We start from the raw sequence: 25,762 nt of genomic DNA, 5'->3' as shown, positions 1-25,762 counted from the left end.
GCAGCTCGTGTGGATGAGAGAGGGGGGTCTTTGGAGTTTGTCAGCAAGGACACTGGAATCACCAAGAGTGAGACGGGGGTAGAAAAACATACTCCAGGTGCTGCAATCATCAAATGAGTCTGAGCAAGGCCTGGGAGAAAGTGGACAAGAGCTATGATGAATTAATGAGAATGATGTATTTGGCATAAAGACGTCAAAAGGTCAGCAATAGAGGGCAGTGGTGTTTGAAACGTCTAGAAATGCTGCAGAGAAAAGAAGAGAAACCTGACTTTTGCATGCCGATGAGGGACTAGGAAGGAGGCAGGAGGGCTGTACTGCAAGAGGTGAAGAGAAGAGGGGAGACACAGAGATAGATTTACGCTTATGTAAACACACCCTGCAAACACATGCATGCACACACACACAATCCGGCCAGATCCCGGCTTTCATGTGGAATGTTCTTGGCTGAAGACATAACAGCTGCTTCTTTGGCCTCTCTCCCCTTATACCCTCCCTTCCCCAATAGTTTTTCCCAGGGCCTCTCCTCAGTCTCCCTTGCTCCCCCAAAGCACACAGAAGACTGCCCTGATCGCTTGGGCCTTTCCCTGCCCACAGACTCTAGCCTTAGGCCTGATTCAAGTCTGGACAGAGGCTGTGTCTCACACAGGGACTGGGTATGATTTCCCTTGTCTGGTACCTGCTGGCTTCAGGGACCCTCTGTCTTTGCACCTGTGTTGCCCAGTCAACATCTCTCTGTCCCTCTTGCTTGGTATGTCTATGTGAAAGCTTGTTGTGAGAATGCCTGAATTTCCATTTCTGTGGGTTTTTTAGGTGCCATTCCCAAGGGGCAGAGTGTTAAGAGTTGAGGTGAGAGATGGGTAGGGTTTAAAAAGGATATTTGGCTGTCAATACTGTATGGGTCCCAGGATATGACCCTGTAGCTAACATGTGGCTGTTATGTAGGTGTAGTTCTCAACCAAGTGTTTTTATGGATGAAACTTCTGTTTCTCCACTGTGATCTACGTGTGAGATTTTAATACTGTAAACTGAGGTGGCAGTAACTACTGTCACCTAGGCATTAGAGAGCAATAACTATCAACCAGAAACAGAGAAAGATTGGCTTCTTCGGGGTTGAAATCATGCTGGCATAATATAAACACAACCAGGTCAGCACCCCATGAGGTATAGTCTGCTCAGTGGAAACCATGAGAGCCAAATGGCCACTTTTGAAGAACTCCTGACCCAGCCCAACTTCCCAGCCACATTCACCCTGGCGTCTCCCTGCCCACCCTGGCTCCCTGTCCGGGTGCATCCTGGGGAACGATTCTGCTCCACTGTAGGAGTGCCCTCCCCTCACTTTGGGTGGTCAGTCCTTGTAACCAAGAGCATACAGATGAAACATAGGCTAGCATAACTTCCCCATGTTACTTCAGAGCCCTCAATTCATCTCTGCTACTCCACAGCCTCATTTTATGCCCCTGTGTCCTTCAGAATCACCTCTCCCAGCACCTGCCATCATGGTATTGGGAGCTATAAATCCAGTTTGCATGCTTAATACTGGTACGTGTCTGGGAGACTGACAGCAGTGGTCCTTGGTAAGAACAGATACAGGCTTTTGACAGTCCAGGCGATGGTTCAAGATTTCAGGGTGAGCAGGAGTCTGATTTAGAGTCCCTGGAAGATGCGTCTGCAGGAAGGAAATGCTGCTCTTTTCAACATTTAAGCCATCTTCACCTTGTTCACTTTCAGGACCACATGGGCTGTGTCCTCTGATGTAACTGCTCCCTGGGTTTAAGGTGGATTCCTTTCCACTTTCATATGATTTATCTTCCTCCTGAGAGGCATGTGTATCCATGGCTGCATTGGGTCAGTCGTAGTTGCTGGTTGTAGGTCATGTGACTTCCCCCTTGTTTTCAAACCGGGTTGGAAAAAGTTGATCTAAGAGGAGACAAAGAGCAAGTCGAGGAGCCCATGAGTCGGGGAGGCCCCAGGAGAACCCCCGGGTGGCAAGGAGACCCCGACTGTGACCTCCGTCTGTCGTTTGTGTCTGTGCTGCACAGGTTAGCGGAGGAGCCCGGCCAGAGAGGAAGCGCGGGTGAGTACAGTGTTCCCTGCCCTCCCCCACGGCCCCCTCCCTTCTCCCTCTCCTCTATCACAGTTCCCAAGCCAGAGCTGCCCCGACACGCGTGATGCAAGTTGAAGTTTCCTTCACAAGCCCTGCTGCACCTCCTCTCTTTGTGCAACTACACCAGCACACCTGCTCGGCCCCATTTGCAGACCCTGGCCCATCCTGCAGTGCTCTGAGCCTGGGCTTCAGGCAGGTGTCACCTGTGTTGGGATGCAGGTGGCAAAAGTCACTTCCCCGGGCTGCCTCTCTTTCCTTCTTGCTCCTGATTTCCCCTCAGCCTCTGTCATTTCTCTCCAGATGTCCAAACCACCGCCGGTGCAGGGTCACACTGGTAACTCCATAAAGTCGTTTCCCATGGTGCCCGGCCAAGCTGCACCTTCTCACTTCCTTAAAAAAAAAAAAAAAAAAAAAAATTAATAAAAGTTCAGATTTCCTCACAGGCAAACACCCATTGCCTTGAGAGTTAGCCTTTCACGTTTTTCCATCTTAGGACCTTAACTCTTATCTAGCTCCAGTTCCAAGGTATTGAGGCTTCTAGGTCTGCACTGAGAGCTAAAAGGAAGGAACAAAAATACTTGGATAACCAATCTGTTCAAGAGAAGAGTTCTTTCAAGGATAGATGCCTTTGGTGCAGCCTTGAGATTCCTCTTTATTTTTTCAGTCTTTGCTTCCCTCCCCTCCCCCCACCTCATGTGTTTAAAAGTTAGGCCATCTTCCTCGGTTACAGATCTTCCAGACAGAAAAGCCAGGGCTGCAGCCCACAGTCCAGAAAAGGACCTTTCCCAGGCCCTCCTGAGCATTCTTGTCATGAGGCAGCTTCCAGGCCTTTCCCTGACAGCCCCGCTTTTCCCCATCTGCACCAGACCCTGGGTTCTGTCCTGCTTGCCCTCCCGGACCTGCTTTCTCTGAGTCTTCCCCGGCTCAGGGACCGTGCAAGCTGAAGACGGGCAGTGGCTGAGCTGTGGAAATTCTCTAGCCGCCCTGGAAATCACAGCGCCTCCCAGGCTGGGCAGGCTTGTCCCTGAGCTCACCGCGCATGCGGGCAAGGCCCTTCCTGAAGCAGGCGGTAGCTGCCGCAGCTATGAGGCAGTCAGGAGCTGACTTGCCCTTGGGGAGCCTGCCAGGGCCCCTCTCCCCAGGGCACACAGGAGCTGGGAGACGAGGAAAGGCGTGTCCACCAGCTGGCCCACCCCTTTTGCACACAAGAGGAAACTTAAGGCCGCTACCCAGGAGCTTGGTGCCAGCCCTGACTCCTCTGCTACTAGTGCTGTCCTCTGACCCTGGGAGGGGGGTGTTGTGAGAAACTCTTGAATCGGGGAGAGTTTCGGAAAGTTAAGGAAAAGCCTAAACGCTCAGGTGGACTCAAGTTCTGCTCACTTTATGTGTGAGGCTGAGGCTTTCTCCCCTTCTATCCAGGGCTTCTCAGCATATCACCAACCTCTTTACCCTTCCCTTCAATCACAATTCTTCACCCCATGAAACCACCACGTTCCAAGCCTTGCATTGCAAACACAGTTCTTTCTTTCCTGGAAACATTTCCTGACCCTGTGACCTAAGCAAGGACTCCAAAGACCCAAGATACCCCCAGAAAGAGAACACCCGCTTCCCTAAAAGGGGTGTGTGAGTTCTGTCCCTCTTCGAGTGTCCTGAGTTGACAAGGTAAGCGGCCGGTCAGCGCCATCCCCGTGCATTGGCCGGTCCTGGCGGATGTTAGCCGCCTTTGCCTTGAGACCCTGCACCAGGCCCCGGGAGTGACCGTGCGTCTGTCCCGCACAGGCACAGGGGACGTGGAGCGAGCTGGCACCGACCGACTCAAAGAAGGCGAGGTGTTCTCCCAGAGGCGCATTCCTGTCCATCTTTCCGCTGCACACCTGGACCAGGCTTGCAGGCTGCCAGACGTTACCACTTGCCAGGGAGAGGGGAGCCCAGGCCGGTGGGAAGTGGGAGGGACCTCCGGTGCCGCCTCGGGCGCACCCCCCACCCCACCCTCGCACAGTCCTGCATGAACTAGCATCTTCATCACTCTCCTCCGGGCATGGTCTCATCTCTGCAACGGGAATTTACTGGAGGTTGAAAAGAGAAAAGAAACAGCACAAATCTCGTGTATGTTTGTGTGTGTGTGTGAAAGAGAGAGCTGATGGAGTTCTTGCTGGAATTTACTGGAGGTTGAAAAGAGAAACAGCACCAATCTGTGTGTGTGTGAGAGAGAGCGAGCTGATGGAGTTCTTGCTGGCATCCCGCCAGCACGCGGGCTGCTCCCCGGAATGGGGGCACGAGTTTCCTCCCGACCTTTGACCTTTAAAAACCAACAGGTTTTCTTCTCTCTGTCGTGCAAAGACAGCTTCAGGCTCTGCTCGGTTCTACAGACATTCACACCCCTGGCCACAGGGCTAAAAATAGCCTCCTTCCTTTCTCTCTCGCTGCTTACACTTCCGCCCGATTCGACGCCGCTGCGCTGCAGCCCCGGGCGGTAAGCGGGAGCAGAGAGCGAGCGAGTTCTGCCCCTGCAGCCCCGACGAGTCCTCCTCCTCTTTCTCCACCTGGTCCTTTCTCCTCCTCGTTCTCCACCTCCTCTGGCCGCTGCAGGAGAGCAGGCGAGCGGGTGTCGCGGAGCCGGGGCGACCAGGCGGGACGCGCTGACCGGTGACCGCCAGAGGGAGCGCCGTCCGGGGCGGGGGCCTCGCTCGTGCTGCCTCTTCGCCTCTCCCGATGCCATCCCGCTCCCGCACACTGGCTAATCAATCCCGATTCCGGTGATTTTCATTTATTTTTCCCCCCTCCTCCCTGGGCTCCAGGATGTTATTTTTAGTAGCAGAAGTGCTATAAATATTTATAAAGGGCAGTGACTGGAATGAAGCGAGAGGCCCCACTGCCGACTCTCGCCTCCCCCCACCCCCAACACGCACGCACGCTGCAGACCCCGGCCCTCTGTCGGAGGGAGGAGGGCTGCGCCGAGCCCTTCGTGGGCTCACCCACGGCCGCGATCAGTCACCTGGGAGCCTCGTGAGATAGCAGTCGGGGTGAAGGAGCAGGGATGGGGCGCTCTGCAGCACTCCCTCCCTTCTCCCTTCGTGACTCCCACTCCTGAAGGAGGTCGAGGCTCGCGTGGGAGCACCTTGCCCAGCAGCTGGGAACACTCCAGATGTGCCAGAGCAGCAGGGAAAATGGGAGCCAGAGTTGGTGTGAAAAAGAACGCACGCCTCTGGGAGCCTCGGGAGAAATCCCCGTGCCTGGGGGAGAACCTGCGGCCGCCCACCCCCACCCCGCAGCAGTTCCCATGCACTGCGGAGTCCAGAGTGTGAGGAGCAGTGAGCTGAGGCCCCAGGGATGCCAAGGCAGCTCTCCTGAAGGAACATCTGTGTCAGGGTGCAGTGATGCAGGAGATATGGGGGTGGGGGGGAAGGGTCCCAGCTTCCCTGGAGGGCCAGAGAGAGAATGGGGAGAGAGACCAAATGGAATGTCCTGGGGGACAGTCAGTGAGATAGGTGTGGAAGGTCTAGGTAGGCGGGGGCCTCCCAGGACACCGTTGGGTGGTTCTGTGGTGCCTCCACAATCCTGACTTCCCACACCTAGTACCCTGCCCCTGAGGACAGGCAAGATCCCACCTCCTGATTCCTTATGTGGACTGCTTGCTTCTTAAAGAGTGAAAATACTCAAAGGAACAGATTAAAAGCACCAGTGGCTTCAAAACAGCCAAGGGCTTGGGCCGTCTGAGGTGCAGGTGTGAATAGCAGTGTCTCCTGGGCCCCCGCAGGCCTGACCACCTTCCAGCTGTCTCTCACTCTCTGCTTGGCCTCTGCCAAAGAGTATAGTCAGAGTCTTCAAGCACAGGAAAGGCTCCAAACTTCCAACCTCCCACTTTACCAGCACCCAGAAGATGCTAAGTGGACAGGAAAGAGCCACAGGCACTACTCATGTGTCTGGGTGGTCCATTTTCATATAAATTCTTTTCCAACTGGAATATCTTACCATTATCTAAGGCCCCTGCCGCGCCTTCTGGCTGCTTGGCATCTGCTTTTGAATGCAGACCCCTACCAGAAGCTTGAAGCTGGGTCCCTGTCCTTAACACTGACCTGTAACAGGATACGTCCTGTAGTGGGCACTTCCTTCTTCATTTCTCCATGACGGTTTAGGAGCCAGCCTGCTTTAACCTGCTCCCCTGGTGGCTCAGACTCAGTAAAGAATGTGCACTCAGACTCAGGCACTCAGTAAAGAATGTGCCTGCAATGCAGGAGACCAGGGTTTGATCCCTGGGTTGGGAAGAGCCCCTGGACAAAGGAAATGGCTCCCCACTCCACTGTTCTTGCCTGGAGAATCCCAAGGACAGAGGAGCCTGGCGGGCTATAGTCCATGGGGTTGCAAAGAGTCAGACACGACTGAGCAACTAAGTACACACAAAAATGACCTTTTGAGAGAACTGGCGTATACTGTCAGCATTGTGGGCCCCTTGGGCTGGTGCTGATCTGTAGCTAGGAAGACCCCTGGAGAGGTGCCAGAAGCATCCTGGGTCTCAAGGAAGTCAAGACCCCACCAGGTTCGGGTTCATAAATCCCACCCATGCTGAGGTTCCATTTATTGTCACAGCCCTCTCCACTGCTGGGTGTGTTTCTTCCACCAGCAGACTCCCCCTCTTCTGCATTGCTTACGCCCTGCTCCTGTAGTCCATGACAGCTTCAGAAAGGTACAGTTGCTATGGTAATGCCCAGAGCCATCTGAATTCCTGCTGCACCTTCTGGAAGACAACGGTTTGTGAGGAGCCGTGCAGTAAATTCCAAACCTAGCCTTTCCTGACCACCTCTGTCAGGGGTCAGGTGACTGCTGCAGGTGGAGCGGGGACGTGGTTAGCCCACCTTCCTTGGGCAGACATTCCATCACTGCAAGCTGCATGCAACTAGACCTCCACGTGTGGTCCTCCACGTGTGGATCAGAAAACCAAATGAGTCTCTTACTGAGGGGTTTTAGGTATAAGAGACAATGCCGGTGGCCCTCAAACTTAGTATCCCCAAGGGCTTATTAAAATATGGAGAGCTGGGTCCCACCCCCAGAGTACCTGGGGAAGAGCCAGAGAACCTGCATTTCTGACAAGCTCCTGAGTGATGGTGGTGGTGATGGTGTTGTAGGTCCAACCACAACGTGAGGAGCACCATACTAGGAGGAGAAAAGCATTCATATCAGAGCAAGAAACCATGGCCAGTCAGGTGGAGAAGGGACAGCGTCAGTTGTCTATTCTAGAGAAACAGAGACTTCCCTTCTGGGAGGGCTCTGCTATCACATTTCTTGGCCAGGATACCAGAAGGACTGGTGATCCTAGGCTGTTTCTTGTTCCCCACCACTCCATAAACAAAGACCTTCCCCTATGAGTGGGGGTGGGGCAGCGTCATAGGTGAAGCCTTGAACTTGCAGACCAACCTCACAGATGCCTGGTGACTGAGTGAGTCCTACATGGTCTACATTCTCAGTGTCTGGGCGACCAATGACCTACCTGGCTCAGGAGGGAGAGGGAAGAGGGAAGAAAGGCTGTTGCTGGCACTGAGCCCCCACCATTGGAGTTTTTACACCAAGATGCCTTCTCCAGAATGATGTTTGGTCGTCATGTCCAACTCTTCACAACCCCATGGACTGAAGCACATCAGGTTTCCCTGTCCTTCGCCATCTCCCAGAGTTTGCTCAAGTTCATGTCCATTGCATCAGTGATGCTATCCAACCATCTCATCCTCTGTTACACTCTTCTCCTTCTGCCTTCAGTCTTTCCCAGTGTCAGGATCTTTTCCAATGAGTCAGCTCTTTGCATCAGGTGGCCAAAGTATTGGAGCTTCAGTATCAGTCCTTCCAGTGAGTATTCAGGGTTGATTTCCTTTAAGATTGACCGGTTTGATCTCCTTGCTGTCCAGGAACTCTCAAGAGTCTTCTCCAGCACCACAGTTAAAAGCATCAATTCTGTGGTGCTCTTCCCTTTTTTATGGTTCAGCTCTCACAACCGTACATAACTACCATAGCCTTGACTATATTACCTTTGTCAGGAAAGTGATGTCTTTGTGTTTTAACACACTGTCTAGGTTTGTCATAACTTTCCTGGCAAGAAGCAATCATCTTCTAATTCCCTTCCCTAGAATGTAAATACTGTATTCTCCACTAAATGATATTCAGGCCCCAGCTGGACTACTTACCTTCAGCCTATGTGAAACTCCTATTCTCATGGGTATTGTTGTAAGCGAGAAAATGATGAGTAGATAACCTGACGGGGCTTCCCAGGTGATGAATTGGGAAAGAATCTACCTGCCAATGCAGGAGACGCAGAGTTCAATCCCTGGGTTGGGAAGATCCCCTGGTATAGGAAATGGCAACCCACTCCAGTATCCTTGCATGGGATATCACATGAACAGAGGAGCCTGGTGGGCTACAGTCCATAGGGTTGCAAAGAGTCAGACACAACTGAGTAAGATCAGGAGAGAAACTGATAGAGATTGCAGGCCCTCTTCCCAGTTAGAAATAGTACTAATAAGTGTCAAGGATTCTGACATCTTCTCTGCACACTTAGCCTTGCCTGGGAAATGAGGTCTCTAGGTGGTGGGCTTGGTGATTGTTCCACTGACCGTGTTGGCAAACAGGTGGAGGATACTCTGGCGTCATCTCCCCCGCCACCTGCCCCATGGCAGGACAGTTTTGGTAGAGCCTGATGTGAAAAGATGGACATCAAATCAGTTTCCCAGTTTTAGAAAGCACTGTTAATTCCCTGAATATTCACTGGAAGGACTGATGCCGAAGCTCCAATATTTTTGACCATTGGATGTAAAGAGCCGACTCACTGGAGAAAACCCTGATGCTGGGAAAGATTGAAGGCAGGAGGAGAAGGGGACGACAGAGGATGAGTTGGTTGGATGGCATCACCAACTCAATGAAGATGAGTTTGAGCAAACTCCAGGAGATGGTGAAGGATAGGGAAGCCTGGCGTGCTGCAGTCCATGGGGTCACAAAGAGTCAAACATGACTGAGCAACTAACAACAGTTAGTGTCCCAGCTCTGTGAAGGTTTGGGTGGGTGTGACTGCTTCCATTTATAAAATGTAGAATCCCTAAGGAAGACCATGAGGAAAACTGGGACTTACTGGGGTGGGGGTGGGCATCCTTTGAAGAGGCAGAGTCCAGAAAGCCACGCTTGAATTTCTGAGACCATGCTCTAAGCAGAGCCTAGCACTGCTAAAGGTAGAGATTAAGAAGGAACATGTAGCCTAGCATGGGACTGTCATTCATTCGAGAAGATACTTGATGAGCACTCTGTACTGGGCACCAGATGCCCTCCTCAGGTCTTCAGCCCTCACTGAATGCAGGACCTTAGACGTTAAGGTTGAAGCCTGGTCTGAGGTCATAACTAGGGTTATGAGTAGGGGAGTAGGGAAGTGAGCCTGGAGTGATTACATTGCCCTCTGAAGCCCGTCAGCTTCAGGATGGTGGGTGCTGCCTGAGGCTGTTGCCAGGAGGAAGGGAAATGGTCACCTAGAATTGTGGATCTCTGGACCTGTGACGGGGAGAGGACATTGGAAAAAGACCCAGAAGCTAAGGGTCATAACTAATGTGTATTTTATAGCCCCAGGGGTCCAGGCATACTCCCAACGAATGAGTTCATTCACAATGAGTTATAACCGGAATCCTCTGCAGTCCCAGCAGGTGTCCTCAGACACACTTCACCCAGCTTTAGTGGAAGCGCACAGAAACCTCAGGACACGCACACACACTCCTTCGCCTTTGCAACCTGACTTGCAAAGTTTCGGTGTCAAGTGCTGCTGTTTTCTCTGAGAGTAGAGCCTTCAACTCGGCACCTGACTTGGGGCTGGGAGAGCATCTACACAGCAGGCCTCAAGATCACTTGCGTATGTTGGGCTTTTCAATCAGGTCCCAGCTCAGGGGTAATGCCTTCAGCCCCATGCCTGATCCGAAGGCCTTAATCACTTTAGTCTCTTTCCCTCCCCACAGAGTTGGCATCCTTGCCCACCAGGCACTCAGCCCCTCACTGAAGAAGAATTGTCTGTGTCCCGAATCTAAAAACCTCTAGAAATCTTCCCTGGGAATCCTAGGCCGGGGGTCCAGGCCCCTCCAGGCTCCTCCTTCCTCTACAGAGCCTGACCGCCACTGGGGAGCAATAGGCAGTGTAGCTTTGGTTCACCTCATCAACCCCATGGAAATGGACTTCCCTGGTGACTCAGTGGTAAGGAATCTGCCTGTGAAGCAGAAGATGTGAGTTCAATCCCTGAGTCTGGAAGATCCCCTGGAGAAGGAAATGGCAACCCACTCCTGTTTTCTTGCCTGGAAAATCCCATGGACAGAGGAGCCTGGCAGGCTATGGTCAATAACTTAGCAAATAAACAACAACAACAATCAACCACCTGAGGAACTCTGCCCTCCTAGGCCTCTCCTTAAGGGGTAGGTCTTCTGGAAGAAACATGCCCCAGAGCTAGGGAGACCAGGATGCAAGAGCAGCTCTGGGAAGGGCAGGAGCTGGGCACAGATGCTGCTTGGGAGGGAGTCTGGTGGGGGGTCAGTCAGCCAGCCTGAGGTTCCCCCTGGACCAGGGCCCCCAAATGGGAGTCAGGCTGAGGGTGAGGAAGGAGGACTCAGGCTTGGGATCCTCCTGGGTGCCCCTCTTCCCTTGACTGTGGGCACTGTTTGTCCTGCTTTCCTCATTGCCTTGGCAACCACCCTGGGGTCACCCTTTGTGGCCAGCCTGTCCTGGGAGCCCAGGGCCAGGCTCTTGCCATCAGAGGAGGGGAAGGGAGAACGGGATGTATGGGCACAGCAGGGTGACCTGGGAGAGGAAAGTGCAAGAGGAAGACAGTCCAAGATGCGGAGAGAGGCAGAACCTGAGGTGAGGTGAATCGGCCAAGGAGAGGCTGGGAGGAGGTGGGGCGGCGTAATTCACCTGCCCTGAGTCCTAGGCAGAGGTCAGCTCATTCCTTTGCCCTGCTGTTACCACAGCCCACCAGGCCCCTCTGTCCTTGGAACTTTCCAGGCAAGAATACTGGAGTGGGTCACCATTTCTTACCAGGGGATTTTCCTGACCCAGGGGTTGAACCCACGGCTCTTCTGTCTCCTTCATTGACAGGGCAGATTCTTTCCCACTGCTCCATCTGGGAAGCCTCACTAGCCCCCACATTTTGCCCTAATTATCCTTACCGGCTTTCCACCCCATCTTGGGCTGGGAAAGGAACTGCCCATGCCTTTCTTGGGACCTCTACCCCTATGGCGGCCCCTGCTGCAGGGGCCTTATCTCCCCACCCCTCCCTCCTCCTCACATCCCAGCCCTGACCCAAGTCACTGCAGCCTCAGGAGGGGGCTATGGAATTTCCCTAGGGGTTGTCTGGTTCAAGGAGACGCTTATCTCCCCGCCTTCAGCCACCACTGAAGAGTGGAGGGAAGTTAGCCTGGGGTCACTGGGAGGCCTCTGGAGCCAAACTTTACAAACCATGGGGTTTAATGTCAGGGTGGAGCTGGGAGAGGCTCTTGTTTAACATTTGTGTTTGCCAAGGCCGACCCTGACCTGCCTGTGGCCCACCTCACCTAGCTGCTAACTGGTCTCTTCCTGCCCCCATTTTATGATGGAGATTGGGTCTTTCTTCCCCTGCATATTCTTTCCAGGGAGACAACTCCCTGGACAAGGTCACTGTCTAGATGTGTTGTGTACACACAGAGCTACCCTCACAAAGGCCTTTTGGCTCTGCACACACAGGCACAACCTGGAGGAACTCAGCCTGCCAGCCCCAGGCCCCATGTCTGGAGAGCACTGTCCAGGCCTGTGAAGAGGTTCAAACCAAGGAAATGGAACGCTTCCTTGAGAAATCAACCAATGGAGCAACTTAAAGGCATCTAGGAGGGAATAAGTGAAGGGAAATACTAGAACAGAGAAAATAAGACAGACACATAATCGGCTGTAGCTATTGTGTTAGGTGCATGAATGTCCAGCTTACTGGACATGATGCTCCTGGGTGATGAGACCAGGTGGGCTTCTTCAAGAGGGCTTTGCTCTAAAAGGAAGGGAAGGAGCATACAGTAAGCGCTTGCTGTGTGCCAAGTGTGTTCACACGTGATCTTTAGTGTCCCCACCCAACAGAGCTGCGATGTAAGTTCATCAGTTCAGAGGAGGATGGTTCTGAGAGGCCAAGTAATGGCCCAGATCACACAGCTGGGAAGTGACACCTCCAGCCCTCTGCTTGACTGTGATGTAACTGCACTTCCCATACTACCACACTGCTGACATGGCAGAATTTCAGCAAAATTTCAAGGAAAAGGAAGAATATCCCAAGTGTGGGAGAGGAGGAGGGAGATAGCTCCAGGAAGGGGTGTGGTGAGTCAATTGCCTTAAGGAGAGCCTGACTTGCCTGCTTCAAAAATCACAGTTGAGATATAATTGCCCAGATTTGCTGATAATTAAGACAAAAATTCTTAACCAAGATAGTGCCTCTAATTCCTACTGCCACCCACCTCTGGGCTTAACCCTTCCCCTAGGCTTCTCAGTCAATGCAAATAGAACCTATACCTGCCATGGACAGTTGTGTTTGTTTTCCCCAAAAAGCAGGCTCTGTGAGACGAAATCCAGCACGAAGAGAATGGTAGATGCCTTTCTGGGCACAATGACCTGACTGATGACTTTCCCTAAAAGGTACGGCAGCTCCACTATCCCCTGTCCACAGATGAGACAGCTGGAACAAGAGGGGCATTCTGCCACGGACTCGGGTGGCAGGTGGCAGGGACTAGATCTCAGGCAGGCTGTCTCCAGAGGCACCTCCTAAGCCCATGTTCTGCCTCGCTGGCTAACAGGCACTGATTGAGCCAGAGTTCTGGGCCTGGTGCTGGGCTGCGCGCTTTCCATGTGTCATCTCATGCACGCAGGGAAGGAAGAGGTGGAGTCTTGGCCTCCGGTTCAGCCTGGTGGCCTTTCACCAGGCCCACTCTGCAGTTTGCAAGTAATGGTCAGGGCTCCTCCGTTTCCACCCTGATCTTGCAGGACAGGATTGGAAGGTCCCCTGTCCACCTATCAGATTCAGCTCTGACCAGGCCTTACACTGAGGGGCTTACTGGGGGCTTCAGCAAGAGCCCTGAGTGGCAGAACCCCACCCCACCCACCCCATCTATGGAGAGGGACCTCAACAGGAACTTTTTTTTTTTGCCAAACCGCATGGCATGGAGGATCTTAGTTCCCTGACTTGGGATCAAATCCACGCCCGCTGCATTGGAAGCACGGAACCTTGACCACCAGACCACCAGGAAGTCCCCATCAACAGGAACTTAATTGTTAGCCCCACAGAGACACTGTGATGTTGCACTGCTATTCACAGTCAGAGCAAGTCAGAGGGTTGAAGAGCATGAACAAATCGTCTTGACCCAGGAAACTGACGTCAAGGAACTTGAACGGTTCAGGACCACATAGGGAGGTGATGGAGAAGCTCTTGGAGGAAGTGCTGGTCCTTCCAGGCCTTTTTTAAAAAAAACTTTACACTTAATTTTTAAAAAATTCTGGTGAAGAACATTATCATTGTGTAACCTTCATTCTAGAAAGTAATTCAGAGAGATGATGTCAGGAACCATATTCCCAAGGCCAACCCTGTCATGTGGTAACCTGTGAGCCATACCACCCCTGGAGCTTTAAATATATCTACCAAAAGGCTTCTGTGACTGCATTTCTCACTATGCAGGCTTCCTTCTGTTAACATGCACCAAGGGAACTGGTCCCGCTCTTTAGATCATCCTGGATGTTAGGATGGGGAGTTTAAGGATGCTTCTCCATGAGAACATACCAATCATTCCACACCTAACTTTATATCCTGTTCTTAGGTGAATCCTTGAGCATTCACCCTTCCTACCTAAGCCATGTCGCAAAGCATCCTCATTAGCGGACAATGAGGTTTCTATCTAATCACCAGACTCCCAACCACAAGAGATAGAATCCCCTATGTAGGGCAAATGATATTCACCCTCCCGGAGGAAATTCTGCCTGGAGCTCTGGCATCCAGTGATTGACCTGAACTAACCTGGCAAAATAGAGTGGATTCCAACCCCCCGCCCCCCCCCACCGCCGCCGCCACTGCCCCCAACTTGGGCTTCCCTGGTAGCTCAGTGGTAAAGAATTTGCCTGTAATGCAGGAGATGTGGGTTCGATCCCTGGGTTAGGAAGATCCCCTGGAGAAGGAAATGGCAACCCACTCCAATATTCTTGCCTGGAAAATCCCATGAACAGAGGAGCCAATGCAAGGGGCATGGGTTCATGGGGTCGCAAAAGAGACATGACTTAGCAAATAATCAGCAGGCCTCCTCTCTGCTTCTTTTAAGAATCTTCCAAGGTTAGATGAGTAAATAGGTACATCTTACATTAAAATAGAGTTCCTAGGAATTCCCTGGCTATCCAGGGGTTAGGACTCTGCACTTCCATGGGTTCCATCCCTGGTTGGGAAACTAAGATCCTGCGTGCCACACACACTATGTGGCAAAAAAAAAAAAAAAAGTTCCTAATTCGTCATCTACACTTGGTCATGTATGTAAAATGTTGTTTCTGCCCTCAAAAGGCTACAGCTGAGGGGACTTGCCTGGCAGTCCAATGGTTAAGACCGCGCTTCCAACGCAAGGGTGCAGGTTTTATATCTGGTCGGGGAACTAAGATCTCACATGCTATGCGTAGCAGGGCCAAAAAATAAAAAATAAATGAAGTCAGATTGTTTAAAAAAAAAAAGGGTTATATACGAAGATGGGAGGGTATACATGGGGAAAAGGCAATCATACAAAGTGATACTTATTAATTACCAAACACCATACAGAAAAGTCTTAAGGGAATCAGAGAAGGAAGAAGAGTTCAACCATAGGTAAATAAAATGATACCCAAATATGAAATAACAGAAATAACATATTGTCTCTTATTATACAAACTCATTCCTTCACTGGTTCACACATGGCCTGTCCAAGGCTGCTTTTAGATAGTTCTTTTACAGTGAGTTCTTTTACTGTTTCCTACACTTGTAAGATCTTACATGTGCCTAGTCTGCTCCATTAGCATCTTTGTTTAAAAAAGCCACATACTAAAAACTACTTTTGAAGCAAAACCTTCCTCCTGGAATACAACTTTTCCTTCGCTGGCCCTTGCTTTTGAAGTGGCGCGTACCCTCCTCTGGGCCAACGTGCCTCTTCTGAGGTCTCTTTCAGGCTGGAGGTCTGGGGGTGTCAGTGTGCCTAGCCTGTTTTCAATTAAACCCCTCAAGTCGAAGCGGAGTCAATGGCTTTAGCAAGGTGATTTTTCAAGGGGGTGATCTTATTTTGAACCAACATGTCAAAACAAAACCAACTCAACCTGCAACACACACAAAGCAAATAAATACATCTGTTTGCGGATTTACCTGAAAAAATCACAAGGGCAAAGCAAGATGCAAAGGGCCCACAGGGCTTCCAGGGAGGGAGGGGGATCTCTTTCAGTTTCTCCCATGATGTGGTGTTGGGAGGGAGCGGTGAAGAAAGGGCAGCTGGGACCTGTGTCCTGGCCTCAGGGTGCTCAAGACTAGACTCGAACCTGGGATGGTTTCTGCCTCTTCAGGCCGGGGATTGGGAAGGGCTAATGATAAGACATCCACTTCACCTGGTTCCTCATCCTCGCCCACTACAGACGCTGGCCGGCCCGGAAGGGTGTCTGGCCCCAATGGACACGGGCATCAGAGGCTAGGAAGGCGACACTCGCTCCTTAACCCCACAGCAGGCTGACAGCTCATGGGGTGGGGGTTAGCGGGTGACCCACATGGACCCCGGCACTTGCTCCTGCCCCAGTCTCCTCTGCTGGCTTTGTCCTCTGGGGAAGGAGAGCTCTAAGGAACACAGCACCCCAGGGGCCGAGTCCTTATCATTTGGACTCCAGAGAGGAACTCTGTGGACTGAATTGGAGGGTTTAACAGAGGGTGGCTTAAAGTCATTTTCTTTGGCCCCCAAGGTATTTTTAAAACAATTTAGTGGGTTGCAAATGGTGAAATAGCTGAAGATTTCATAGAAAAATCCAGATTTACAGCTTCTCTTCTCTGGAAAAGTTAGAATATCTGGCTGTACTGGTCCCACCATTCCCCCATGGCAACAAGCCTGCTTAAGACCCTCTGAAGACTTAGATACCCTCCTCTCTCATGGCCACACCTGTGTGTCCTGGGGCGCTGCTCTGGGCCAGGCAGGGCTCTTCTTGCTCGAGGGCGGGTTCCTGCATCCTCTGAAGCCCCAGCCAGACAACTCCCTCCCCACCCCTCTGCTCACCTCCCACACCTCGCAGCAATTCCCAAACAGCAGCCCATGGGGGCCTTTCTCTGACTCTGAGGATTTATAAGGAAAAACTGCAGTAATGCAAAGTGATGCTTGCATGCATGCATGCTAATTCACTTCAGTTGTGCCTGACTCTGCAACCTTGTGGACTGTAGCCTGCCAGGCTCCTCTGTCCATGGGATTCTCCAGGCAAGAATATTGGAGTGGGTTGCCGTGCCCTCCTCCAGGGGATCTTCCTAACCCAGGGGTCGAACCCACATCTCTCACGTCTCCTGCATTGGCAGATAGGTTCTTTACCACTAGCACTATCTGGAAAGCCCAATGTGATGCTTATTAACTACCAAACACAAGGCCAAAAAAAAGTGTTAAGGGAATCACAGAAGGAAGAAGAGTTCAATCACAGGTAAATAAAATCATACCTAAAAATAAAATAACAGAAACAACATACCCTCTCTTATTACACGAGCTCAATCCTTAAATGGACTCACACACAGCCTGTCGAAAGCTGCTTTTAGATGGATGTCCAGTGAGTTCTCTTACTGTTTCCTATGCTTGTAAGATCTTAAATATGCCTGGCCCACTCCATTGGCATTTTTGTTTTTAAAAAACACATACTACAAACTATTTTTGAAGCAAAACCTAAAATCATTTGCACTTTGCTGTTCCTTTCTAGAGTGTGACTTCAGGTCATGCCTTCCTTATTCTCTGCATCTACAAAATGAGAAGATACTTTTAACCTGTGTGGTTGTTTATAAGGATTATATTGAAACGGGAGGCCCTTGGAAGAGCGTTTGGCACTTAGCATACAGTCAAGAGCAGTTACTCTCCTTCCTTCCTCTGACACCGCAGGTGCTGCCCCTTCAAGTCCCTCAGCCTCAGGGAAAAGTTCATGAACAACCCCCCACACCCCCACCGCCAACCAGGCCCCTCCTGGACTCACAAGTGAGTGGCTGCAGTGATGGAAATGCAGGAACCAAGGGCTGCCAGGGCCTGAGCCCCACACCTGTGGCTCAGTCACCCTAGGGAGTCTCCCTGGGGCTGGTGAGAGCTGTTTAGGCGTGGAGCACTGGTTCATCTCCCCTGCACAGAGGCGGGAAGGGCCACCTTCAGAGGTCAGAGGGGTCCAGAATGCTGAGCCAAACTTCTACCCCCACCGTAGTCTTCACATCACAGAAAAAAAAAAAAAAAAAAACCACTTTCAGGGGTGGGGGGCTAATATGGGAGTGCGAAGGTAGGACCAAGACAGGCTGGGGAGGGCCACCTCACCCCCTCCACCAAATACACCCCTCCCCGGGAAATAACTGTCGCTCCGTGGGTGATGCAGTGTTCTCAAGCCCTTGAAACACTAAGTTCCTACCCAGCCCCTTCTCTCGGGGCCAGAGGCTGGTTTGCCCTGGACGACAGAGCCCTCTCGGAACAACTTACCCTTCGCCAGAGGTGTCAGGCTCTCACCGCTACACTGAGACTGAGGGAGGGTTCTCTGCAGACCAAGAAGAGTCTGCTTCTTTTACTCACTTAGCAGATACCTGTTGAGCAACTACTCCCTGCCAGACATATTCCAGGCCCTGGGGACACAGTAAAGAAAGAGACAGGGTGCCTGCCCTCGGGAAGTTCACATTTTAGGGCAGGAGACAGACAGTGAGAAATTGTGGGAGGTCGGGAGGTGGTAAATGCTCAAGGGGAAAAGTGTGGTGAACGTTTACAGAGTGAGTCATGGGGGGAGGTCATGCATGAGCTCTTCTGGGTGTAGGTCTCTGCCCCTGCTTTTTAGGTGAACAAAGAGAAAACACACACTACCCTTGGCAGGAAATTCCCCTGGTAGCTCTCTAGTTGAGAACAGACTCTCTTGTCTTCGCCGCTTATGATTTTCTGGGTTATGTCCCACTGTGGCCAGCCCCCTGAACCAGACTCTCCCAGCAGCTAATCCAGCCTCAGATTAACATCTTCCTGCCAACTTCCCCCTCCCCCCACTCTTGCCTCTTTAGGCCACCCCTGGGTCCTGGACTCCAGGCCTTTGTTTTACACCCTGGTGGTTTTTTCTTGTCCATTTGTTCTGCCAGTCCTTCTCTGACCATCTTCTCCAGTGACAAAGTTTACAGTGTCCCCATCACATCCAGTCCCAGAAGATGACTTTCTATTTTGCAGCAAGAAGACAATATTATGGAAATTACACACTTTCAGTGTTTTCCTCCACGCTGACCAACCACAAGACCAGGTAGCCCATCTTGGCTGCCCCTGGATATCCCCCAAACCACCTCCGAACTCCTTCTCCTCCGCCCCAGCTTCCCCACCTTCACAAGAGAGCCCAGTAGGTCTTCTGAAATGAGACCAATTTCGCTTCAGTCTGTGCTCTGGTGGAGTGGCTCTGTAGCCGCTACACTCAGTACTACACTTCCTCAAAACTCCTGCTCCTCTCCCAAGCACCAGCCACTTCTCATTTATTGCCACAAGGGAGTTTTTCAATTTGACATGTGTGTGTAATCACTGATTTGTGTCTGTGAGCTGCTTGAGGGAGGGCCCAGGTCTGTTTTGTTCACCAGTGACTGCAAAAACCCTGCTCAACACCAGACAGAAAGTGGAAGCTTAACAAACAGTTGTCAGATGTGCAAATAAAATATACCCACAAGTACAATTAAATTGGTAATATACATACAACAAAGATTAAGGAAACATGAAAAAAGAAGTGGGTTTTGGCTGAGTGGCAGACCCTAAACTTAGCTCCCTCATAACGATATATTTATTACAAGTGGGTCTGACCAAGAATTTTTCCTGGCATGTCAATTTATGGGGCAACATATTAAGGTATGAAAAATTGAAACTCAGATAATCAAAGAAAAAATAACATTACAAAAACATGCACACACCCTCAGGTAACTGTAAAACCAAACATATCAGCCACACACACACACACAAACACACTCTTCCTCCTGCCTAGTTCAGGGGCTTTGTAAAACCAAACATATCACACACACACACACACACACACACACTCTTCCTCCTGCCTCGTTCAGGGTCTTTGATGGGTGCTGTCCCTAAGACCTGCTCTGGACACGAAAAGAAAGCAAGACCAAGTCCAACCAATCAGAAGTCAGCACCTACAGAGCCCCGCCCCTCCACATGGGTGACAGACAGCAGGCTCCGCCCCAGTCCAGCGCCACCTGGAGGTCGAGGCGGATAAATGTGGCGCCTGCCGGGAGGCGGATCTATCTGCCAGGCGGAGCGCGCTGAGCTGGCCAGGGTCTTCGTGGTCTGCAGAGATGAGGCCTCCGCCCAACTCTAGTCAGACAGCTCACGGGGCAGCTGTGGGGGTCATCGAGGGCGGAGAGGCTGAGGCGCGGTCGACAGCTGTTAACCTGTTCACTCAAGAGAGTTTTCCCCACAACTTTCCGCTACTTCCTGTTGTAAATTATCCCTACTTGACCAGGAGAATGGGTGTGATGAGGAAAAGTGCTCAGAAAAGGGACACAATAGCGGTTGTAAATACTTCAATAACATCTCTTTGGGGCCCAACCCCCATTAAGCAGAGTGGACCCAGAGAAGGGGTGGTGCCCTCTCGCTGGTGCCCAGTCAGTGGGGCAGGGGTGTGGAGGCTGTCCCTCTCCAGATGGTGGCCTAGACGTCCCCGGAGGAGCCCAGACTGCAGCGTTACACTCAGACCTCAAGGTCGGACAGCCAGCGTGTCTTCAGCTGCCCTGGCCCTGAATGGGCCTGACTTGGCGGCCATCAGCCCTGCTCTCTCCCTCAGGGTCAGGGCACAGAACTAAAATAATTGTCATTCACTTCATGTTCCTTGTTCCTAATTTGAAAGGAGGTCTGAGGTCACAATAGAGTAGCCTGTGTTGGGGTGAATTGGGCCAAACAGTGCTGGCGCCCTTGAGAAATATTCTCTCCCTCTCCCGTGTGGCCTAACACCCAACGCCTCTTATTTCCCCTCATTGTTCCAATTTCCTCCTAATTCCCTTGTCCCCGGAAACATGCAAACCCCAGTGTTGGTCACAAAAACTGGCTCCCGTGACCCAGTTTCTCCCCCGGCAACCCCAAGCCTCTTTTTCCCTCTTCTTGCTCTCCTGCCCTGTTCATGGACTCCAGTATCCCCCGGGCTACAGGTCATGTTCTGCTCCTGAGAATTCATTAGTTGTAGAAGGAAAGGCTTGATCTCCAGTAAAGAGATTTCAAGACATCTGGGGGCAGGTGGGTTTTCTGAATATTCTGGATGCAAGAACTTGGGATGCTATTGGGGGAGGCTACTGCAAGGGGGGAGGAGGGTAAGACTAGCAAGAACAGAGCTGTGAGCTCTAAGTCCCACACTCAGCAGGTGAGGACCCTGTGTCCACTGTTTCGGCCTTCTTCATGAACTTGGAGAAGCCATGCTCCCCTGGGAAGCTCCATGTGGACTCAGAGTGGAGCTGGGAGTCTGGGTCTGGGGCCACTTGGTCACTGAGTTGCCAAGATGCCTCTCAGGGTCTCAGTGGTCTCCTCCTGAAAAGTGGCATAACAATCACTGGCCTGAGTGCCTCTGGAATTGTCATTAGGATCCAACGAGAGCTTGATCTAAAAGCCCATCTGAAACATTATGTCTTATTGAGGGTATTTTCTTCATTCTTCTTTCCCCTTAGGTGACAAGAAACAGAGAGAACTGGGGAGGCAACTAATAAAAGTACTCTGAGCTGCTTTTTTTAGAGTACAAGGGATTTTGCTCTCCCAGCCCCCTACTGGATCCTTGGTGAGATGAGGGGGGCGGGGGTGGGGGCGGTCATTTCTATTGTCCCTGGGCCTGAACAGGAATTCAGGTGGGAAAGAGGCAGTCTTGGGGAGTGCAAGGGCTCTGGAGTCAGGTCCTGTCCTCCCTCCCCCTGAGGGTGCTCCACTGCCTCCATGGTGAGCGCTGCTTGGTGGGATACAGACGGTGAGCCAGGCTCCCGCTTCCCTTGCTCCGCTATGGGTGGGGCAAGGGATGGGAGGAGGAAACAGACCCACGGAAAGAACCAAGCTGGGACCTTCTGCGCCTCACTGTAGAAAAGAGGGGTGGGACTCCTTAGTCTGTCCATGTCTTCCTGAAGTGCTGGGAACAGCTGGAGTTTGGGCATCACCACCTGTCTTGCTCCATTCTGTCATCTGCCTCTCACACCCTTCTAATGCTGTCCTGTTAGGGCCCTCTGGGGGAGGTTCAGGTTTGTCTTTGCTCCTCTAGTAAGCTGCATCTCAGCTGGCTTCCTGGTATGGTTTAGTCGCTAAGTCATGTCTGACTCTTTGCGATCCCATGGACGGTAGCCTGCCAGGCTCCTCTGTCCATGGGATTCTCCAGGCAAGAATACTGGAGTGGGTTGCCTTTCCCTTCTCCAGAGGATCTTCCTGATCCAGGAATCGAACTGGGTCTCCTTCATTGCAGGCAGATTCTTTACCAACTGTGCGGCTTCCTGGTATGCAGATCCTTATATAATCCTCTCCCCTTGAGTGTGGGCTGGTCCTAATGAAGAAAGAAAGTGAAAGTCAGTCAGTCGTGTCCGACTCTTTGCCACCCCGTGGACTATACAGTCCACGGAATTCTCCAGGCCAGAATACTGAAGTGGGTAACCTTTCCCTTCTCCAGGGGATCTTCCCAACCCAGGGATCAAATCCAGGTCTCCCACATCGCAGGCGGATTCTTTACCAACTGAGCCACCAGGGAAGCCATGAAGAGAACAGGGCAAAAGCATCTAAGACTCAGTTATAGAAGTCTGTGATGGGACTTCCCTGACGGTCCAGTAATTAAGATTCCAAGCTTCCAATGTAGAAGGGACAAGTTCAATCCCTGGTTGAGGAACTAAGATCCTGCATGCTGCACAGTGTGGACAAATAATAATAATAAAATAAAAGTCTGTGTCCTCCATCTCGCCTGCACACTCTAGCGCTCTCCTGTCCACTCTAAGAGCAAAGCCATGGGTCATCTTGTGAGCTGCCCTGTGGGAGGCCCACAAGGCAAAGAACTAAGGGCATTCTCTAGCCAACAACCCATGTTGAACTGAAGCCGAGTCCAGCAGCGTGTGAGAAACTGAATCCCATCAGCAACCACAGGAAATGGAAATGGACTCTTCCCTATTAAAACTTGGAATGATTGCAGTCAGACATCTTGACTGCAGCCTGTGAGTGACCCTGAGCCCGAGGACACCAAGCTACCTACAGATTTCTGACACACAGAAACTGTGAAATAATATAATGTTGTTGTTTAAGCCACTAAGATTTGGGTTAATTTGTCATGCAGCATAGATAACAAATACACTCCTTTCCCTTCAACCCTGTTGCTTCATCAGTGCTAAGTCTGTTTGTCCTTGGCCTTCATTCACTCCTCTGCTTCACTCCATCCTCACCCCGCTGCCCCTACCTCTCCGAGGCTCCTCCCTCTTGTCATTTCTCTCACCCCCTAATTGTGGTCTCCCCCAGCATCTCTGTCTGTGTACTCCCTGGAGAGCCCCTTGCTCATGGCTTTAGTAATGAGTAAGCTCTGTGTCTATGGAGATATTCTTCCAGTCATTTCCCCCATTCCTCACGCTCATCTGCATTCAGTTCCATTTCTCTTCTGGCCCCTGAATATATATTTTATCTAGATGTTATTATAACAACTCAAATCAATTAATATGTCCCTCCTCATCATGTCTGTTTTCAGTCAGCAATACACGTTCCCTTCAGAAGGCGGCCCAGAGCTTCCCTGGATCCCCCGCCACAGCTGAGCACAAATCTCCTCTCTTCCTATATGCCTCTCTTCAGTTGAGACTCACTTTCTTTACACGTGACTGCCTGTATTCCCTGGTGCAACTTGGTTACTTCCCTGGTCCCGGGTTTTTAACCTGTAGCTAAAAACTAGAAATACTCCCAGATGTTTTTCAACAGGTGGTATATCTCTGTGCCATGGACTACTACTCAGCAATAAAAATGAAAGCATTATTGATACATATAACAACTGGGATGGATCTCCATAGAATCATGTTGAATGAAAAAAAGCCAACCCCCAAAGGTTATATACTGTATGACTCCAATTTATATAACATTATTTACATGTGAAAACTATGGAAACAGAGAACAGATGAGTAGCTGCCCAGATGAGTAATTGGGGCAGAGGGGGAGGCAGGGAAGACGTGAGCATGATTGTAAGAGAGCAACGTGGGGAATCATGGGCCGATGAAATGTTCTGTACCTTGACCACGTCAGTGTCAATAACCTGCTTGTGATATTACACTTAGGTTTTGAGAGATGTTATCATTGGGGAAAACTGATAGAGGGTATAGGGGATTTCTCTGTAGTAGTTCTTGTAATTGCATGTGAATCCAAATTGGCATCAAAAGAAAAAATTTAATTAAGAAAAAACACCGCCTTGAGTTACATGGAACTCAAGTTATAACCTAGAAAGTACATTACCTAGAAAGTACATTCATTCCTAGAAGGTATGAATGAAAAAAAAAAAAACACAACACTTCTTTAAAAAATAATTTGATCATCTATAATTATTTTTATTTTTAAATTAAAAAAGTTTTCAATTTTTTTTGGCCACACCCCATGGCATATTGGATCTTAGTTCCCCATCAGGGATCAAACCCATGCCCCCTACATTGGAGGTGCAGAGTCTCAATCACTGGGCCACCTGGAAAGTCCCCATAATTCCCTTTTCCTTTTTTTAAATTGAAGTATAGTTGATGTGAGATATTATAAAAGTTACAGGTATACGATATAGTGATTCACAATTTTTAAAGGTTATACTGCATTTGTAGTTATTATAAAACATTGGCTATGTTCCCTGTGTTGTACAATATATCCTTGCAACTAAAAAAAAAAAAAAAATCACTGCTTTTAACCCACTAAAATGTTTGTATTTGAAAAGTAGTAACAGAACCCCAAGTTTCTAATCTTCCGCCTTGACCCTGAGTGGCACCCCCACAGAAAGCTAGGTGGACTGGCACTGCCCACCGTGCTCCCCTGAGACCGTAAGATCAGGTCCAGTATATCTGCTCTTCTCACTGATCTGGCGCTCCTGCCCTCCTTTTTCTGGAGGAGCAGTGAAAAGCAGGAAGAACTTAGGGAAGCTCTTTTAGGCAGAGGAACTGAGTCTGAGGTCGGGGCAGAAAGAGAGGGATTAGGGCAAGTCACCACAGGCAGGTCAAGTTCTCACCCTCACATTGCCTTCTTTCCTCTAAGCCCAAGATGCCCTCGTTGACCCAACCCCCACTCCCATCCTTCAACCCCCGCTCAGATCCCATTTGCTCAGGGACTCCTGCACTCCAGCCCCCTTCCCTTCTTGTCTGAGCTTCACAATTTAACTCCTGGTTAACTGGTGAACGTTAGTCTGGATTGTGTTGTGTGTAAACTCCTCACAGGCAGAGACCATCTGTCTCACCAGGCTCTTCTGCACAATCAGTTCAGGCACTCAGTTGTGTCCAACTCTTTGTGACCCCCATGGACTGAAGCACACCAAGTTTCCTTGTCCATCACCAACTCTCAGCGCTTACTCAAACTCATGTCCATTGAGTTGGTGATGCCATCAACCGTCTCATCCTCTGTTGTCTCCTTCTCCCACCTTCCATCTTTCCCAGCATCAGGGTCTTTTCCAATGAGTCAGTTCTCTGATTCTGCACAATGCCAGGCACCAAATACACAGTATAGAAATATTAGTAAGTATTGGCTTGTAACACAAAGGGATAACCTCCTCAATTCATGAAAAGGTCATTTTGATAGAAAAGTGGCCAAAAGATAAAATGACAGTTCTCAGTTTATAAATGCAAACACCCCTTAACACATGAAATGAGTTCAACCTCCTCGTGGTCAGAGAAATGCAAAATGAAATGTACAGCAAGAGATCACTGCTCAACCAACTGGTGGGCGGAAGTCCAAGAGTCTGATGACATACCCAATTGGCAATATTCTCTTTCACATGTATTCCTGGTGAGAAGGGAAAAGGCTACAACTCCTGGGGGTAATTTTTTTTAAACTTTTTATTTTAAAACTATCTCACAGAAACTACAGAAAACTACAGAAAAGATGAAAATGTCGCAAGATAATTTATTTTTTTTCTAAACTATTTGTGACAAAGTGTCAACATGGTGCCCAGTCGCCCCCCCCCCAAAAAAAAACCTTACTATAGGATATATTTCTTTTTATCCTAAACTAGAAATATATTCTTATAAATAAGGACACTGTCTTCCATAACTGCAGTACAAACATCAAAATCAGGAAAGTAACACTGATCCATTACTATAGTCCATTACTATCCTCAGACCCAATTTACAATTCTCTAAGGAGGAGAAGGGGATGACAGAGGATGAGATGGTTGTATGGCATCACCGACTCAATGGACATGGGTTTGGGTGATGGACAGGGAGGCCTGGAATGCTGTGGTTCACGGGGTCACAAAGAGTCGGAC

At 50.4% G+C, this 25,762-nt stretch overlaps 1 protein-coding gene and 1 long non-coding RNA gene across 12 annotated transcripts in view; one reads left to right on the top strand and one right to left on the bottom strand.

Moving 5' to 3' along the window:
- The window catches only part of DTNB (dystrobrevin beta), a 233,908-nt gene extending 229,707 nt beyond the window's left edge, over positions 1-4,201 (top strand). For all 9 annotated transcript variants that reach the window (XM_043917363.1, XM_043917360.1, XM_043917362.1 and 6 more), the window contains 2 exons: positions 2,040-2,074; positions 3,884-4,201. In XM_043917363.1, the coding sequence (XP_043773298.1) occupies positions 2,040-2,044 (5 nt within the window). In that variant the 3' untranslated portion in view covers positions 2,045-2,074; positions 3,884-4,201. The remainder of the gene's footprint in view (positions 1-2,039; positions 2,075-3,883) is intronic.
- LOC122703232 lies at positions 425-18,039 on the bottom strand. 3 transcript variants are annotated; one of them, XR_006343425.1, is made up of 3 exons: positions 17,800-18,039; positions 2,308-2,494; positions 425-1,917 (listed from the first exon to the last, which is right to left on the bottom strand). It is a non-coding gene; the product is annotated as an uncharacterized LOC122703232 (long non-coding RNA). The 3 variants fall into 3 exon arrangements; XR_006343424.1 differs by lacking the exon at positions 17,800-18,039 and adding an exon at positions 17,315-17,440; XR_006343426.1 differs by lacking the exon at positions 17,800-18,039 and adding an exon at positions 3,004-3,074.
- Between the last annotated feature and the right edge of the window lie 7,723 nt (positions 18,040-25,762).

This window comes from Cervus elaphus, chromosome 11 (genome assembly GCF_910594005.1).
Source record: "Cervus elaphus chromosome 11, mCerEla1.1, whole genome shotgun sequence".
Lineage (NCBI taxonomy): Eukaryota > Metazoa > Chordata > Mammalia > Artiodactyla > Cervidae > Cervus > Cervus elaphus.
The sequence above is the reverse complement of the archived record's forward strand: the minus strand, read 5'-3'. Positions and strand labels throughout refer to the sequence as shown.